This window comes from Schistocerca serialis, chromosome 2 (assembly GCF_023864345.2).
Source record: "Schistocerca serialis cubense isolate TAMUIC-IGC-003099 chromosome 2, iqSchSeri2.2, whole genome shotgun sequence".
Classification (NCBI taxonomy): domain Eukaryota; kingdom Metazoa; phylum Arthropoda; class Insecta; order Orthoptera; family Acrididae; genus Schistocerca; species Schistocerca serialis.
The window spans coordinates 264111154-264129536 of NC_064639.1; the positions used below are offsets into that span (position 1 = coordinate 264111154).

General features: G+C 44.1%; 1 protein-coding gene across 1 annotated transcript in view; it reads right to left on the bottom strand.

Annotated features, from left to right (window-relative positions):
• LOC126455889 (uncharacterized) overlaps positions 1 to 18383 on the bottom strand; it is a 59977-nt gene that overhangs the window by 6026 nt on the left and 35568 nt on the right. The window contains exon 2 of the mRNA XM_050091649.1: positions 18162 to 18288. Coding sequence (XP_049947606.1) covers positions 18162 to 18288 — 127 coding nt within the window. The remainder of the gene's footprint in view (positions 1 to 18161; positions 18289 to 18383) is intronic.

The following is an 18383-nucleotide window of genomic DNA, read 5'->3' on the forward strand; positions in this document are numbered from 1 at the left end:
AATTTCCTTCATTTTTAGTGTAAGAAAATTCATATAAAACGATTTTCGTGTATCTTTCATATACAAAACATGACATTCAGGAAGGTTCTAATTATTTTTAAGTTTGGTTTTTTTCCAATTTGCATTACCTGCTAGCTTGGTTTCTTTAAAAAAAAAGTGGGTTGTGGGTCATTTTGGCTCAGTAGGAAAGGCGGTGCCTCTCCATTTGAAAAAACATAGATTGCCATAAAATCGTATTTACTTATTATCTGAAAAACATTTGTTCAGAATGAGCTTTCAAACCAAAAACTTTATTACTGAGAACTTAATTATTATTATTATTGCTGCATTAACTTTAATAATGCAACATAAAAACCTAATTTCTACTAAGCGTGTGACGCAAGTATGAGAAAACCACATTTGATTTTATGCTTCCATAAAGTCCCTACTTCGCGCACGAACTCAGAGACAACGTGAAGTATATACAGGGTGTAAACGATTATTGTTTACAACGTACCATAGCTATGTAGTGGAAGTCGAGATTTTAATTTTCTCTTCTTCAGCTCTCTACACATCGTAATCGATTGTTTCGCAATTGTTGCTTGCATTACCTTGTTATTTCTGCACTGCCTAATTATTACGTGTTTGTCTGTTTGTTGTATCTGTTCGTAACGGGCAACACATCGTCCGTAATTGGCGAGCAGTCTGTACTCGGGGCCGGTTTTCCGTGCGCCACCTTATATTATTTCCCAGCGATCAGCCACACAAGGCTACAGTTGGCTAAAGGAGAGGTTCAGCAGAATCACAGAAATTAGTTCTAAAAATGTGTAAGAATTCTGTAATGAATAAAAACTCTATACTCCAGGGGGGAGGCAAGTGCCCCCTCTTGGTGCCCTCCATCCTTCGGTCACCCACACTACTAGTTTTCAGTTTTTCATAAGAACCATATACCAAGAACCAATGAACGGTGAACGAGTAAAAATGAACGGTTCATAAAAGTGAACGATCAGCAGTGAACTAGTTCCCAAGGATGAGCGAGTTTGCCCATCTCTACTGTAAACTCAAGAGCGAGCAGCGCTTTTGGTGGGGAAAGTGGCCTTTCCCAGAAGAACGTTGCCACCCGCCTACAGGGGCACTCAAAATCTGTTGCCCGTTACCCGTCTAGCGTCGCAGATCGGCGTGCAGTGATATACGTCGTTTCTGTTCGTGGGATCATAGTTGCCAGTGTCTGTCAGTTAAAAATGGCTCTGAGTACTATGGGACTTAACATCTGAGGTCATCAGTCTCCCAGAACTAAGAACTACTTAAATCTAACTAACCTAAGGACATCACGCACATCCATGCCCGAGGCAGGATTCGAACCTGAGACCGTAGCGGTCGCGCGGTTCCAGACTGAATCGCCTAGAACAGCTCGGCCACCGCGGCCGCCTCAATCAGTTAACTTTGTATTCTTACTGATACACTTCGATATCCGGAAGTTATGGATAATCGTCTAGCATTGCAAGAAAATGTGCAGGATATGGCCCGCATCTCGTGGTCGTGCGGTAGCGTTCTCGCTTCCCACGCCCGGGTTCCCGGGTTCGATTCCCGGCGGGGTCAGGGATTTTCTCTGCCTCGTGATGGCTGGGTGTTGTGTGATGTCCTTAGGTTAGTTAGGTTTAAGTAGTTCTAAGTTCTAGGGGACTGATGACCATAGATGTTAAGTCCCATAGTGCTCAGAGCCATTTGAACCATTTTTTTTTGCAGGATATGATGAAGAGGAGGTAATTGCGGAGTAACGAGCGTTCGAACGTCTCTAATGTTATTACAGCGTCTATTAAAGAGGCGACCCAAAAAGAACTGTTGGCTAATATTACCAGCCCCAATCAAGGCGCTGCAATTTATGCAAACGTCAGCCTCGCCCAATAGAACGCATAAGGAAGGAACGCGAAAATAAGCCGCATGGTTTACTGGAATCGCCACGAAGGAAAACCAATAATTTTGGGAGGAAACCCAACGTTACAGACAGTTTAAAAATCACGTTAAACCTTTGATGCTTATAGAACACTAAATCTCTTTCTCGATTGCTCTTCACCTGATTCTAAAACATATTGCTTAAAACACGTGCGGAATAGCTATTCTAAACACTGCTGAAATTTCCTTCGAAACATGTACACCGATTCTGGACTTATAAGCAGAAAGCTTCACATACGAGGTGCGTTCACACATTAACTTTTATTTTTAGTTCAAAAAAGTGTTTCAAATGGCTTTGAGCACTATGGGACTTAACATCTGTGGTCATCAGTCCCCTACAACTTAGAACTACTTAAACCAAACTAACCTAAGGACATCACACAAATCCATGCACGAGGCAGGATTCGAACCTGCGACCGTAGCGGTCACGCGGTTCCAGACTGAAGCTCCTAGAACGGCACGGCCGCACCGGCCGGCTTTTATTTTTGCTAAGAAGTTATCCTCTTCAAAATATTCCCCATTACATACTACACACTTATGCCAGTGCTTTTTCCCATTCCCGAAACACTTTAGGAGCTGTTTCTTCGGGATAGTTTATAGGTCTCTTAACTGTGCATTTTTAATCTCATCCATGCTTGTAAAACCGCTGTCCTTTAAGGCCTGCTTTGAAATGTTTATACCACTTGGTTTACTCATAACAGTCTCACCAAAATCAATATTTCACATTTCTAAAAATTTCATGCACTTTATTCCATTCTTATAACAAAATTTTATACAGATTCTCAAATCTATTTTTATACAAAACAAATAATCGTTGATGCTACCAAAACACATCTAACCTTTTCGACAGCTGACAACGCAGTAAATACCCAATATGCGTAACATTGTACACACTGTTGAGACATATTTACGAAGACAGTGACAAAAAAGTAGTGCAAATCGGACTGATACACCACACAAAATTATAAATTTCTGCTTACTTTTTAAACACTCTTTGTGTTGCAAGCATTGTTAGGTTTCAATGCAGTCCTTCAAAGAAATCTTTACCTTTTAGTAGAAACACATAAATAAGAACAAGCCTTAAATTCTACAGAGTGATTGGATTATATAGGGTTCGTTTTACGAACAGCAACAGAGGAACATACATTCACATGAACAGGCACTGGGTTCTATGTTTCTAGTAGAATCCTGACTTCCGTTCTTACGTTAATATTATTTACTGTATAATGTTGTGTTTCGGAAGAAGATATGACTTTTTGTATTCCTTATGGTCTTAATGCAGTTGTCTAAAGATAAACGCAGCCGAGACGTATCTGTACACGGCGTCCCCACAGATTTAAAGCGCGCGCCGCGGCAAGGCCGATACTACATTGTGAAACAGCCTGTAGAAACACCTTGTGACGTAGCTGGGTTGGCAGAGTGGGGACTCGCTCGCTCGCTCTTCAGTTTACCGACAGACTATACTACAACCTCGTATGTCTGCACCAGCTGGTGTACGTAGGGAAAGGCTGACCACAGCTCGCCAAACCGCAGGCGAACCTGATGTTCATGTGGGACAAAGCTCGTCCTGACTCACCGTTGCTCGGTCCTCCTCGAAAGTACTCGGCAGAGCGCGACATTTCATTTAGCATTGCGGTGAGGCATTTTTCAGTCAGCACAGCTCTCTTCAGTTCGTCAGGACCGTGGCGTCAGCGCGGTTTACCATTCGCTATTTGTTTGTGGAATGAACAGCGGCTCACTGGACAAAGAGAGACTGTCTAACTATCGATCGTTACAAGCCCTTAAAAAGAAATGGGAATGACACAATAGAGGGATCTGAATCTTCAGTGTTTATTATACAGTCGCATAATCAACAGGAACCGTAAAATTCTTATGAAATGACATCGCAACACTATGCAGAAAAAACTTAAAAGCTTAGTTGACAGATAAACAATCAAAACGATCCACAGATGACATTCATGGTTCCGTACATCAATAAACACTTTTTGCTACGTTTGCAAGCATGGAGCTCTTGAAGCAATACGTGGTACAAATAGTACAATTTTTGAAGTCGCAGGCAGTATTTCGCTGTCAGCTGCAACAATTTCTGATGGAAATGAAAGAAGACTGTGGAGTCTTTGTATATTACTGCAAAGTATTTTGTTTCAGTCACGGGCTAAGCCTGGAACGAATTTTCGCCGTGAAATCCACTACTGCTGAACATTTGAAGGATAAAGGACTGCAAAAGCGAAGATTAGAACATGAAGAATGGCTTTTAAGTGGATGATGATAATGGTGATGATGTTTGGTATGTGGGGCGCTCAACTGCGAGGTTATCAGCGCCCGTACAAATTCCCAACCATTGCTCAGCCCAATTTCTCGACTTTCATGAATGATGATGAAATGATGAGGACAACACAAATACCCAGTCATCTCGAGGCAGAGGAAAATCCCTCAGCCCGCCGGGAATCGAACACGGCATTTAAGTGGACGTGACTACACACTGCCGACAGTAAGTCGTTGCGAGGAGCGAGAAACCATTAATTTCTGAATTGAATGGGACGCATTTAAAAGATCGCACCGTAGATGGGAAAAATGCTGACAGAAAACACAGTCCTGTTCCCAAAGCTTACTGGTGTTAATGAAAATTCGAGGTCTGAAGAATCCCCATCAAAGAACTGCCTTCGAGACCGTTTGTCATTCGAGCTGAAAGCGCCATTGAGCATGTGCAGATGGGACTGGCTGACATGCAGTGTAATTCCTGTTGTAAAGATGAATCCCTTTAAGTAAAAAGAGCCCTGGACGTCTGGTTTGTTTTCCTCAGGTAGAGTTGCCACGTCTCTAGAATGACGTAGCAAAGTACCTACAATATATCGATCGAAATAGGATGGTCAAAGATATTTTCTCGTTAATGAAACGAAATAATTCACAATTAACTGGCAATTTGAGTGCAAAAATGTGTGAAGTTGCCTGCATCTGTTTGTATGCTGGCAGTTGTACCATATGAAGAATAATATTATGTCTTCAGTGCGCCAAAACAATTAAAAAATATTGGACATATTTTTCGCTTGTGAACTGTTTTATTGAGAAATATGAAACATGAACCAAGTTGTTTGTAGGCTGACTGCATTACCATCTAAGTATGGCTTTTTCACACTTTCTCCCACTTCCCCCTTCCCAAGCGTAGACAGTGGGGCTTGGTGGTGAGGGAAGTGTGCAACCAGCCTGAGGACTTCACCAAGCAAACCACGGCACTACTCACAAGTCGAACTTTTGGGCGCCTGTGAACTAGGGTACCTGACAGATTTAAACCTTGGGGTTACAACGTCTCACATGGTTTAGCATCTTTACTCGTTTATTGACATAACATGACCAGATATTGTCTTTAATGCAGTTGCTTCCACTGCCTTTTGCATCCTCATGACCTTGATCATTGCTGAGTGTTTCACCTGTTAGGGGCATTTTCTTATCCTCAGGCCCAGAAGTTGCGAGGGAACAGTCTTTTCTCCTGCGTCCTCTTTGGTAGCGCCAATGGCGGAGCAACGGTGATTCTGAATACCAGAGTCTTCCACCGTCATTCCTGACCCTGCAGGGGCTGCTGTACCAACGTCTGAGTATCTGCAAGATCCCCCATCTTAGTGTTCTCCCTCCAGTTAAGTTCCTACTTGTTCTTCTTCTTCTTGTTCCTTCCCCTCCTCATCTTCCCTGTTACTATTTTCCTTTGCCTTTCCCAGTTTCTTTCACCCGTCACTAAAACTCTCCCCCCACGGATACGGCGTCCAAGGAAAGCATACTACTTGCCATATTCCAGTTACGACTCTGTATGAACCACATACTTTTCACCAGACAATTCATTTTATATTTTACCATCTACTAGCGTATAAAGATACGGAAAATTGCCACCTGGTACCAAAGAACTCAGTACAGTATTAAGAAAACCCGAACAAGGGGGTGAGAGGAAGTGAATGTGGATAAAGTATACATAGATACAGTGGGAGCACAGGCAGGCAACACTTGAACATTATGCTATCTCTACACCAAGTATCCGTAAGTAAAGAGATACCAGAAATGCTGCTACGAACACAAGAGTTATTGAAACAGCTAGCAAAAGATGTACACAATCTATGTATAGGTTTTTACATGGATTAAACAGTTGCGAAACTCAGGGAAACCGCCTGCGATTTAGGTTAAATGGGGAAATTCTAAAGATGGTCATATGAACACAGTTTTATGTGCAGGAAACAGATCGACAGCAGTTTCATAGTTGTGTGAGGATTGCGTTACCCTTGACATGTACAGTATGATTTAAATTCTGTAAGTTCAGTCTGCCTGATATTGTTCATTATAATTTATAGAAGCTGCAGAGGTGGAGTTTTAATCCTCTTAACGAGGAACGTTACAATTTTCCATACTGCTCTACACTGTACCAAAATTCAAAGAGGATCGAGTACGAAGAGGTAGTCATAAAGTCCTTACTATCACGTCGAAGAAATAATTTTACTTACTTAATTTCTTAATATTTTGGCATGCACATAACTTCACGTACATATTGAAGTTCCCGCGCCAGACTATTTAAGTTCATTGTTAGTGGAGCCATTGACAAATTGAATTATGTGGTAACTCCGTTTCTGCATTTAAAGGATAATAACGTTGGAAAAATCCATATTGAGTTAGTACATATGTACGCCAACAGTACATTATGCAACTCAATGGCCGGCCTGGGTGGCCGAGCGGTTCTAGGCGCTATAGTATGAATCCGCACGACCGCTACGGTTGCAGGTTCGAGTCCTGCCTCTGTTGTTCTTTGGTGTATCAAGTTTTAGCTCATAACCACGTTCTTTTGACGTGGCACAAAGTGACTTCCTATATACCTCGGAAGAAGAAATTATTGAATGGCAGGCATTGCAGAAAAACAACGAGGTGATTTAGATGGAGACAGTTTTCTAGACCAGCAAAAATGCAGAGATCTACAGTCAAAGTCTTCATAAAGCCCATTTGTCGTGCTTTTTACGTCCTTGCTTCGTCCATCATGGATTATTTTGATTCCAATGTGGTAGGACTTCTTAACTTTGTCTACTTTATGATTATACATTTTGATTTTAAGAGTCTCGTTATTCTCATTTCAATTACTTTGCATCGCTTTTGTCTTTCCTCGGTTTACTCTCAATCCGTTTTCTGTACTCATTAGACTGTTTCTCAATGTCGAGGTTATGAGGGCCATTACTAAAGTGGGAAAGATTGTGTCTAAGACTTTTAAAATACTACGAAAGACAGTTAAGAGATAATATACAGTATGTGATCAAAAGTATCCGGACACCCAAATAACCGTACGTTTTTCATATTAGGTACATTGTGCTGCTACCACATCGGCAACCTCAGTAGTCATTAGACATCGCGAAAGAGTAGAATGGGGCGCTCCGCGTTACTCACGGACTCCGAACCTGATCAGGTGTCATACTTTTGCACGCGACATTTCCACACTCCTAAACATCCCTAGGTCTACTGTTTCCGTTAGTAAAATGGAAACAAAGGAACACCTACAGCACAAAAGCACAACGGCCGACCTCGTCTGTTGAATGACAGAGACCGCCGACAGTTGAAGAGGGTCGTAATGTGTAATAGGCAGACATCTGTCCAGACCATCAGACAAGAATTCTAAACTGCATCAGGATCCACTGCAAGTACTACGACAATTATGTGGGAGACGAGAAAATTTGGAGTTCATAGACGAGCGGCTGCTCATAAGCCACACATCACGCCGTTAAATGCCAAACGACGCCTCGCTTGGTGTATACATTGGACGACTGAACAGTGTAAAAACGTTATGTGGAGTGAAGAATCACGGTACACAATGTGGCAACCCGGTGGTAGGGTGTAGGTATGGCGAATGCCCGGTGAACGTCATCTGCCAACGCGTGTAATGCCAACAGTAAAATTCGAAGACGGTGGTGTTACGGTGTTGTGGTGTTTTTCATGGAGCGGGCTTGCACGCCTTTTGAGTGGCGCTATCACAGCACAGGCATACCCTGTTGAAGAGCAAATCGGGGATGGCGACTGCATCTTTCAACACGATCGAGCACCCGTTCATAATGCACGGCCTGTGGCGGAATGGTTACACGATAGTAACATCCCTACAATGGACTGGCATGCGCAGAGTCCTGACCTGAATCCTATAGAACACCTTTGGGATGTCTTGGGACGCCGACTTCGTGCCAGGCCTCGCCGACCGACATCGATACATTCCCAGCAATATCCTCCTCAAATTAAGGCCTATTTTTGTTACTTGTAGACTTCTCTTTACCAGGAATTCTCCGTGAAGAATGGCCTACCATTCGCGAAGAAACCTTCCAGCACCTGACTGAACGTATGCCTGGGAGAGTGGAAGCTGTCTTCAAGGCTAAGGGTAGGCCAACATCATACTGAATTCCAGCATTACCGATGGAGGGCGCCACAAACTTGCAAGTCATTTTCACCCAAGTGACCGGATACTTTCGATCACATAGTGCAACTTCGAATTGCACTCACTGTGTCTCATCTCTCTCACTTTCACCCATAGACGACACTACCAGAAATACTTCAAAATGCTGTATCTCTCGTCCAATAGTTCACAATTTATTACAACACGAATAATAGAAGAACTAGTGTAAAATAACTATTATGTAGTAGGCTGACCTTTTAAAAAAATCGCCACTGATCCAGCCACATCTTTTTTTCTGTGAGTCGTCAATTTTCTAACTGTTTAGATGCAGGTCACCAGGAATTAGTCTCCTATATCTACCTCTTCATCTCAGGGCAGCACTGCCATCCTACATCCTCCAGTGTTTGTTGAATGTCTTTGTTGGATGTATTCCAACAGCATTCTTTAGTTCCATGAAAGTTACTCCCTGATGTCTTCTTGTCAGCGTGTTATATATGTCCTTTGCTTCGACGATTCCTCAGGGAAACTCCTAATTCCTTACCTTACCAGTCCATCTAATTTTCAACTTCATTCTGTAGTGCTACCATACAATCCTGTGCTCCAAATGTACATTCTCAGCAATTTCTTCCTCAAATTAAGGCCTATTTTTGTTACTTGTAGACTTGTCTTTACCAGGAATTCTCTTTTTGCTTGTGTTTGTCTGCTTTTTACGTCCTTGCCTCGTCCGTCATGGACTATTTTGCTTCAAATATAGTAGAATTGCTTATCTTTGTCTACTTCGTGATTATCCTTTTTGACTTTTATTATCATTTCTACTACATCGCATCGTTTTTTTCGGTTTACTCTCAATCCGTTTTTTGTGCTCAAGACTGTTCATTCTGTTCAACAGATCCTGTAATTCTTCTTCACTTTCACCGAAGATTTCATTGGCATCAGCGAATCCTGTCATTGACATCTTTTCATCCCGAATTTTAATCACGCTCTTGAACCTTTCTTTTATTTCCGTCATTGGTTATTCGATGTATGGACCGAACAGTATGGGCAATACATTGCTGCCCTGTCTTCCACCTTTCTTGATCTGAGCACTTTCTCCTTGCTCATATGATGTTTATGATCCGTCTTGGTTCCATTACTAATTCTATGTTACCCGTCTTTTCTATAGATTACTCCTATATTTCTCAGAATTTCGAAAATGTTTTACCATTGTACGCTGATTATACCTCATTAAAGCTCTACATAACTACGCATTAATCTCTTTGTCAGGTCATATGCCAAATCAGCAGGTAGATTAGCTGCTGTCCTCTTGTCTGAAAATCAGCCAGTTAAAATTAGCCTCACCACAAGTATTATACATTGCATCGTCCTCTTGCAGGAGCAAGAAGATATGCGTCATTGTGACATATCTTATGCATATCGAGCGCGAAGGACTTCGTCTCGTATGTGTAGCTGGAACGAGGTACGGTACAGTCGCGGGTTCTTCTCACTTCCAGCCACCCATCTTCCTACCAACACATGATGTTGTACTTCAACAGCGAGGTGATAGAATGTAGGAGGACGGCGCACTGAACCAACTGAATATCGTTAAACGCCTACTTCCCTGCAACATCTGGTACTTACCCTGATGCTTAGCTGAGTGACACCTCCTTCCACAGCCTTTGTAGGTGGAGAATGTTGGCATAGATTGTGGACTACTTTGTCTGCTGTATACATGCACTGTGGAGGGTAGAGGGCAGGCATGCAGTAGGAGCAGATGAGGAATTAAGCATTCTCAGAACGTGCATTCTGTTACAATGCATTTAAGAACTCATGTAATTCTTTAATGTATACGTTGAACTCCTCAGGTAACCGGATCTTATGGGATAGTCAGGAAAAACTACAGAACAGCCAAGGGAGTCCCCCTGTGAATACACTTACATAGTTCTGGCGCTGAGATAGAATTTCATGAAACATATGCAGAAGTGTAGCTTCTCTTCGATAACACTAAATCTACACTCCTGGAAACGGAAAAAAGAACACATTGACACCGGTGTGTCAGACCCACCATACTTGCTCCGGACAGTGCGAGAGGGCTGTACAAGAAATGATCACACGCACGGCACAGCGGACACACCAGGAACCGCGATGTTAGCCGTCGAATGGCGCTAGCTGCGCAGCATTTGTGCACCGCCGCCGTCAGTGTCAGCCAGTTTGCCGTGGCATACGGAGCTCCATCGCAGTCTTTAACACTGGTAGCATGCCGCGACAGCGTGGACGTGAACCGTATGTGCAGTTGACGGCCTTTGAGCGAGGGCGTATAGTGGGCATGCGGGAGGCCGGGTGGACGTACCGCCGAATTGCTCAACACGTGGGGCGTGAGGTCTCCACAGTACATCGATGTTGTCGCCAGTGGTCGACGGAAGGTGCACGTGCCCGTCGACTTGGGACCGGACCGCAGCGACGCATGGATGCACGTCAAGACCGTAGGATCCTACGCAGTGCCGTAGGGGACCGCACCGCCACTTCCCAGCAAATTAGGGACACTGTTGCTCCTGGGGTATCGGCGAGGACCATTCGCAACCGTCTCCATGAAGCTGGGCTACGGTCCCGCACACCGTTAGGCCGTCTTCCGCTCACCCCCCAACATCGTGCAGCCCGCCTCCAGTGGTGTCGCGACAGGCGTGAATGGAGGGACGAATGGAGACGTGTCGTCTTCAGCGATGAGAGTCGCTTCTGCCTTGGTGCCAATGATGGTCGTATGCGTGTTTGGCGCCGTGCAGGTGAGCGCCACAATCAGAACTGCATACGACCGAGGCACACAGGGCCTACACCCGGCATCATGGAGTGGGGAGCGATCTCCTACACTGGCCGTACACCACTGGTGATCGTCGAGGGGACACTGAATAGTGCACGGTACATCCAAACCGTCATCGAACCCATCGTTCTACCATTCCTAGACCGGCAAGGGAACTTGCTGTTCCAACAGGACAATGCACGTCCGCATGTATCCCGTGCCACCCAACGTGCTCTAGAAGGTGTAAGTCAACTACCCTGGCCAGCAAGATCTCCGGATCTGTCCCCCATTGAGCATGTTTGGGACTGGATGAAGCGTCGTCTCACGCGGTCTGCACGTCCAGCACGAACGCTGGTCCAACTGAGGCGCCAGGTGGAAATGGCATGGCAAGCCGTTCCACAGGACTACATCCAGCATCTCTACGATCGTCTCCATGGGAGAATAGCAGCCTGCATTGCTGCGAAAGGTGGATATACACTGTACTAGTGCCGACATTGTGCATGCTCTGTTGCCTGTGTCTATGTGCCTGTGGTTCTGTCAGTGTGATCATGTGATGTATCTGACCCCAGGAATGTGTCAATAAAGTTTCCCCTTCCTGGGACAATGAATTCACGGTGTTCTTATTTCAATTTCCAGGAGTGTAGAATTACTCTTGGTAAGCTTAGTATTCGGTTCCGACTCTGGGTTTGGGTTTTTATTTGTCCCACACCAACTGCCTCCAGCTCATGCTTTACACAGACGATAATATCCTCGTCCTGTTTGGACGATCAAAGATGTACTGCAGCCTGGCGTGCAAAGAGATGGCACTTGAGTGAATTTGGATCAGGTAGGGTCTCATACGCCTGACACACGAACATGTCCGCAGCTCGTGGTCTCGCGGTAGCGTTCTCGCTTCCCGAGCACGGGTTCCCGGGTTCGATTCCCGGCGGGGTCAGGGGTTTTCTCTGCCTCGTGATGACTGGGTGTTGTGTGATGTCCTTAGGTTAGTTAGGTTTAAGTAGTTCTAAGTTCTAGGGGACTGATGACCATAGATGTTAAGTCCCACAGTGCTCAGAGCCATTTGAACCATTTGAACACACGAACAGAAGTCACCGCTGGACTGTAAGGAGTGGCTCCCCAGGCTCAGCTCAGGGACTGGGTGCGGGGCTTGTCCTGCAGACAACTGTGGGCAGTCTCTTCCTTTCAGTCAGTGATACTGAGGGAAGATCTTCCTGATTGATACACTGTGTACCCATAGTCTAGCCGAAATCTCACGAAAGACATAAAACTGGTGCAGATGCGCCGTCGCTGCTCCCAAAGACCCATGGTTAAGGCGCTTTCATGTATTCGGTAGTTTCAGGGTCTTTAGCTTCAGTTCGTTTAGGTGCGGTATCAAAGACAGATTTGAATCAAATATGGGGCTCAATAACCTCATCGAGTATTTAAAATGTTTAAAGTGTTCCTAATTTGCAAGTTTGATAAATTAAAAATACGAGAAAAACGATTGAAATACACTGATTTATCTGCAGAAAATTTTAAACCTATCTTTGCACCTCACTTCTTAAACCTCTTAACTGTGAGCTACAACTGACACGTTGCTGTGGCAGGTTTGGAGGATGTACAACCAGCGGCAAAATCGTTCGCAAATGTGGAGCATTACACAGGATTCCTTATACTGTGAACGCAATGTTGTTAATGTCTATGGGCAAGACAGTAGCACTTGAAATACTCTCATGATAAAACTACTAGACCGCACCGTTGCAAATCTGCACCTGAAAATGCGTTTTAATAAAAAAGACTGAATGAATGCGGATAAATCTCGATAGACAGAGCTGCCTTGTAAGTAGTGTTACTGATGTCAAAACATTTTCCTGTTCAATTCTGTCTACGTAGGAAATCCGTAGACCCCTGTAAAAGCAACGGACTGTCGACACCTCCTGACACCTCTTGAACCAGCACAGAGAAGTATAACTAGTTACCAGGTCTCCAATGTCCAGATCAGACGAAGGTTAACAATTCACTCCACGATCTTCCATACACAACTCTCTTAGACTACACCTCTTTACCTAGTAGCGCACGTTCGGTCCTCTCCTAGTTTTGAGGAATGTTTTCAAAATTGTCTCCCTCCACGAGTTGGGAGATTCTCATCCGCCATAACGAATTCAAGCATTCTAAGAGGATTTCCTTTGATTTCGTTTTCAAGTGTCGCAGCATGTATTCTGTAATGAGTGGATCCAGTATAACTAGCCCCAAAAGTGCTAAATCCAGCTGTCACATGTACAACGGGCCATTATATGATTCAGAACTTCTGTATCTGAAGTCCATCTCACTACTTTCCCAGGAGAATTCTTGATCCTGGCCGGCAGTGGCAGCAGCAATGACAGTAGCAATAGGAACGTGCTCTGCCGTTGCCTATCCAATGTCTCCAGGAGTTGTTACGAGAAACTTCTATTTCGGTACCGCTGCTATAGGTGACCTGCTATATTTACCGAAAAATTTCTTGATAGCTCCCCGTACCTTTTTTAGGGCCAAGTACTACGCTTGATGGAATGCAGTAATCCTTGCCATGACCTCTTGTTGCTCTCCTTGATAATGCGACGAACAGTGACCCGTCGTAGAGCCGCACGTCTTATTCGAATGGCTTAGCACTACTCATCATTTCACCAATGTACAAGGTTTCCCCTAAGTCGCTTTCTCGGTTTACAAGACCAGCCAGTTGACTTTACAGCGTCCAGTTTGTTCTGCTGATCATTCATCTTGGCGACTTTTTTTCGATGACCGCTCCATCTGATAGAGGGATCCAGAGTATGAGGTGGTCACTACTATGAAGGTCAATAACAACTTCTCACTAAGCGATTGCTGGAGAGCACAAAGGGAGGCCTTTGACTGAGAATGACATAGTGGTAGCGTCCATCTGTGTTGGTTTGCCCGTGATGGGGTAAACAGCGGCTGAAACATTACGGGGCACTGTGAAATTCGTACTTGTGGTAGATAGAGGGCGAGGCCCATAAAACAGTATGTTTATTGAAGTCTCCCAATTCAGGAAGATGGTTTTTAAGAACCTCTTAATGTAACTCTTTTTTGTCGTGGTATGTAAAGAGAGCTTACAATGATCCTTTGACAAGCAAGAATTTCAGCTGCAACTGTTTTTTAGGTCAGCAGCTAGGGAAGTGGCAGAGAAGTGGTTTATTCACAACGACAGTTACCCCTTCTTTTGGTATTTCCCCAGTCAGGCTATCCTTGCGATGCCGCCTGAGTACACCCCGTCAATGAATGTAAAATGGGTTTCTTGCAAACCAAAATGAAGGGATCTTCCCTGTGCTAAGATTTTCAACTTCTCAACATGTGTCTGTACCCACTTGCGCTCCACTGTATTGCGGGATTCATCTTCGCAGTGTGCTTTCTCTCCGTCTTCCCTCCTGCCGTTCCTCCATGGTGGGGAGCTTGCAGCTGAGAGGGGTTGAGATGAGACAGTTACCGGCTCCCTGGGGTATTAGCATCTAACCGTTTCACCTTCTTATGCTTTGCGCCCAGCTTGAATTTCGGGGACGGTGGTAGTGCTATTTTAACAGAAACATTTCTCTGGATCTCTGTCTGCTGTGAAGATGTATTGTTCTTCCTGACAGTAGAGTGTGTTTCCACCACTGTTTCAGTTGCACAGAAACTTGTTTGCTTAACCAGTGGTGCACGTTATCTGCTATATTTAGAGGTGTGAGCCGTGCTCTGTTCAGCATTCACTGCCTGGCTGCCAACACTTGTTTGATACAGAGTACGTCAATGATTATGAGTACTGTTTCACTAAATTAGGCGGACGTGTGGCCTTAAACACACTCTTCGCGTGAGATAACGAGATGGGTGACATAACTTTTACCTCCTGGATTTTCTTCTCCTCTTCGATTATTTCACATTCTCTGCTCCAAACCAGATTCTGTTGGGAGCAATTCGGGCACATGAATGGTTCAGTGTATTTAATGCCTGGTTCGTCGTTAGTTGAACCACATCATTCGCACATAGCTTGTCTTTGGCAAAACATAGTAGTGTGACCAACGTATTGACACTTAAATCAGTGCTTTGGATTAGGTACTTAGGGTTTAACTTCGACGTGGATAAAGCCGGCTACAAATCAATCAGGAAATTTCCGTTAACTGAATTTAAGAGAGAAGATGGATCCTTCTCGAGTTCATCATTTACTCTTATCACGAAAGCCTTAACCCTGATGACACCTTCGCTTTGCCATTCTTGTTACAGTTATTTTGCATCGACATCCATCATATTGTGACAAATTACAAAGCCCATACAGCAGTTTAATGCCTTGTAGAGTACACAACTTAGCGCAGTGTGCACTTCACTGTTAATTGCGTACAGTCAAAGTGACTTGTAATTGAAGACCTTATTTAATTGAGAAGGTTTTACATTCTTAACCACGAGTGTACCATTAAATAACTTTTTGATATATTTAACTTGTCCTTAAATTACGGCCAAATCTTTATTTCTGTGGAAAGAAGACAAGTTTTGCTTTGGACCTTCCACAAGTTCAATTACAATGAAAACATTATCTTTGTTACTACAAGGACTTCGTCTGGTACTGATACACATCTCAGCTGGGCCAGGTACCTGAAGCATCTTTGGCGTTCTGGTGCTAATAGTGCCCATCAGACCACTTGTATCACTGGGAGTATTTGAATTGGATCTAGGCTTCACGAAGATCCCACGAGCTGCTAGACAAACGAAAGCCCACTCAGACAGGGCCCCACTTGCCTCGATAAGCCTTGTATAAGGTGTCAGGCAAATCCAACACCTTCCATGAAAACCCTGACGTGATAAGCAAATCCAGTAGTATGTCACATAGCTCCGAATAAATCGTGACATTAAATTAACCAAAGTAATACGAGTAACGAGTGAGCAAATGGAATCCCACAGACTAACACAAGAATGCCTAAATGCATGTCATACCTTCCCACCGTGGGACAGACGCAGTTCCGAGGGGAGAAACGAGAACAGAAGCTGAGAGCAGAACCGTGTTAAGCTGGAAGGCCCTACGATAAGGGACGGACGGACACCCACGTCGCCAGCTAACCACTAGGACACCACCCGCAAGTTTTTAGCGTGAGAATTTTTCGCGTCTCTGTTACCTCAGGACCACCCCCCAGCCCATGTTAAAATCTAGAGCCCTCCAGAAGAACAGTATAGATCCTACGATAACACAAAAAGGGCTACACCACCCGCAAGTTTTAGCGTGAGACTTTTTCACGTCTCTGTTACGTTAGGACCACCCCCCAGCCCATGTTAAAAGATAGAGCTCTCCAGAAGAACAGTATAGATCTTACGATAACGCTAAAAGGACCACACCAGCTGCAAGTTTTAGCGTGAGACTTTTTCGCGTCTCTGTTACGTTGCAAACTTTAAAAACATTGCCCCACCATGAAAAGTATAATGTTTCTCATTAGATAGACAGAATTTTTGTAGGCGGAGCTTAAGGTTAACATTGAGACCCTGATTGGTCAGATTAAAACACAGTCAGATAGTTTTTTTTTAAACCAACTTCGGTAAATTGTGGTAAGGAGAAGTTAGGACAAGAGTTGCTTCCGAGAGGGCGAGCTGGACAGAGCTGTGCTCGCCGCCACCCCCTGACGAACACCGACAAGGTAATGAACGCACGCGATGCTGCATAACAGCGCATAAGGCTTCACTCAGAACTGCAGAAGTCTCATCTGTTACATCCCCTTTTTGCGTAATACTAGTGTCGATCGTCAACTAAAGCTCATGGTGTTCACATTTGCCACTTGAAGTAAAAATCTGAAACGCGATGATTTTTCTGTTATATAGTTATTGAGAAACCACATCAGTCACTGTAATTTACGACAAGTTAGATAAGTAATTAAAGATAATTGAGAGTCACTGTAGACCATTTTAATAGTTTTCCCTTTTGTGAAACTTAATTTAAACCTAGATTATAGATGTGATATGGCGTAGGTCATCCTTCGATCCATTGTAGAGCTTGGAAACCTATTCAGGGAATATTCGTTCACATTTTTGTTGAACGCAGTTGGTTTTTACCATCCTGAAAACATTTCCTTTTATCAATAGTGCAATTTATAAACGATGTTTTGTGAGTAGAATAAAATTTCCAATGGTAAACTTAACTGCTTTTTCGACGTTATTTTACCAGCTAACTAAAAATAGGAAAGCCTTGAACCCCTTCCACTAAATTTAGTTAGTATTAAGATTCTTTTACAGGGAGTGCAGTGGAGCTGACGCTGAAATCATGAAGCATTTGGTTATATCATCGCTAGTCTCACTGAACTCTTCTGAATTCTTCATGACATGTGTGGTCTGGCGTCTCCTTACCTGCAACTGGTCCCAGGTTCAAACTAGTCAATTCGCTAAAAAATACGCTCAGAGCGTCGTTGCGAGAAAGTGGTAGGGAGACACGATATAGAACAAACAGACACCACGCAGAATGTTTAGACTTGTACAACTAAGGTGCGGCAGGTTCCCCAGAAGTTGCTCGCTAGCGATTCTTTCATCTTAACAACGATCTGCCCCACTGGTACAAAGCACACTTTGAGGTTCAGTATCTCTTCTTCGTATAAACGTTCGCACCCCTCTCACTAATCGAGCGGTTGAGCCATATCTTGCCTCCATTGACACACACCGCTTCACCACTACACCCACTTGTGTACGTTGAAACATCCCTGTAACTTAAGGCTACAGAGGACAGGCTTCACTTACCACTCCCCAGCTCAGGAAACGCGAGTTTGCCCTCAGTATCCCGTCAAAAAAGTCCATTCTCTCTGAGGTGACGGCTTTATCGAGAATACCACGGGTGCAGTGAGCTTCACGCCACTCCCACTCCCCCATCGACGTGTTAAACTCTAAGTATGTAGATAACTGAAGCCAACACCAAATTTCGTGGTCAGTGGTTGATATTTTCGTTGTAATAATAAAAAACTTACGTTAATCATGGTTGCTCCGTCAGTTTCCGTGCAAACCGGATATCGGACTATTCTTTGATGGAATAAAACTGATAGTGATGTGCAGCAGATAATACCTGTTAGCAACTAGACACGGCTACGCACTCACCAGAGGAGCTACGTGACCCAACAGAAGCAGCACAGCGGCAACCAGAGGGTCCGAAGGCGGCTCTTCGCAGTGGCAGGCGGTGTCGCTGGTGGTGTTCTCCGGTGTAACGCTCACCAGAGGTGGCCACCTGCAAATTAATAGTCACAGGAGCCGAGATGGAGAAATTTTGCTACCTTCGATGCAAAAGAAACTACTTCAAACGTAGGTCTTAATTTAGGTAAA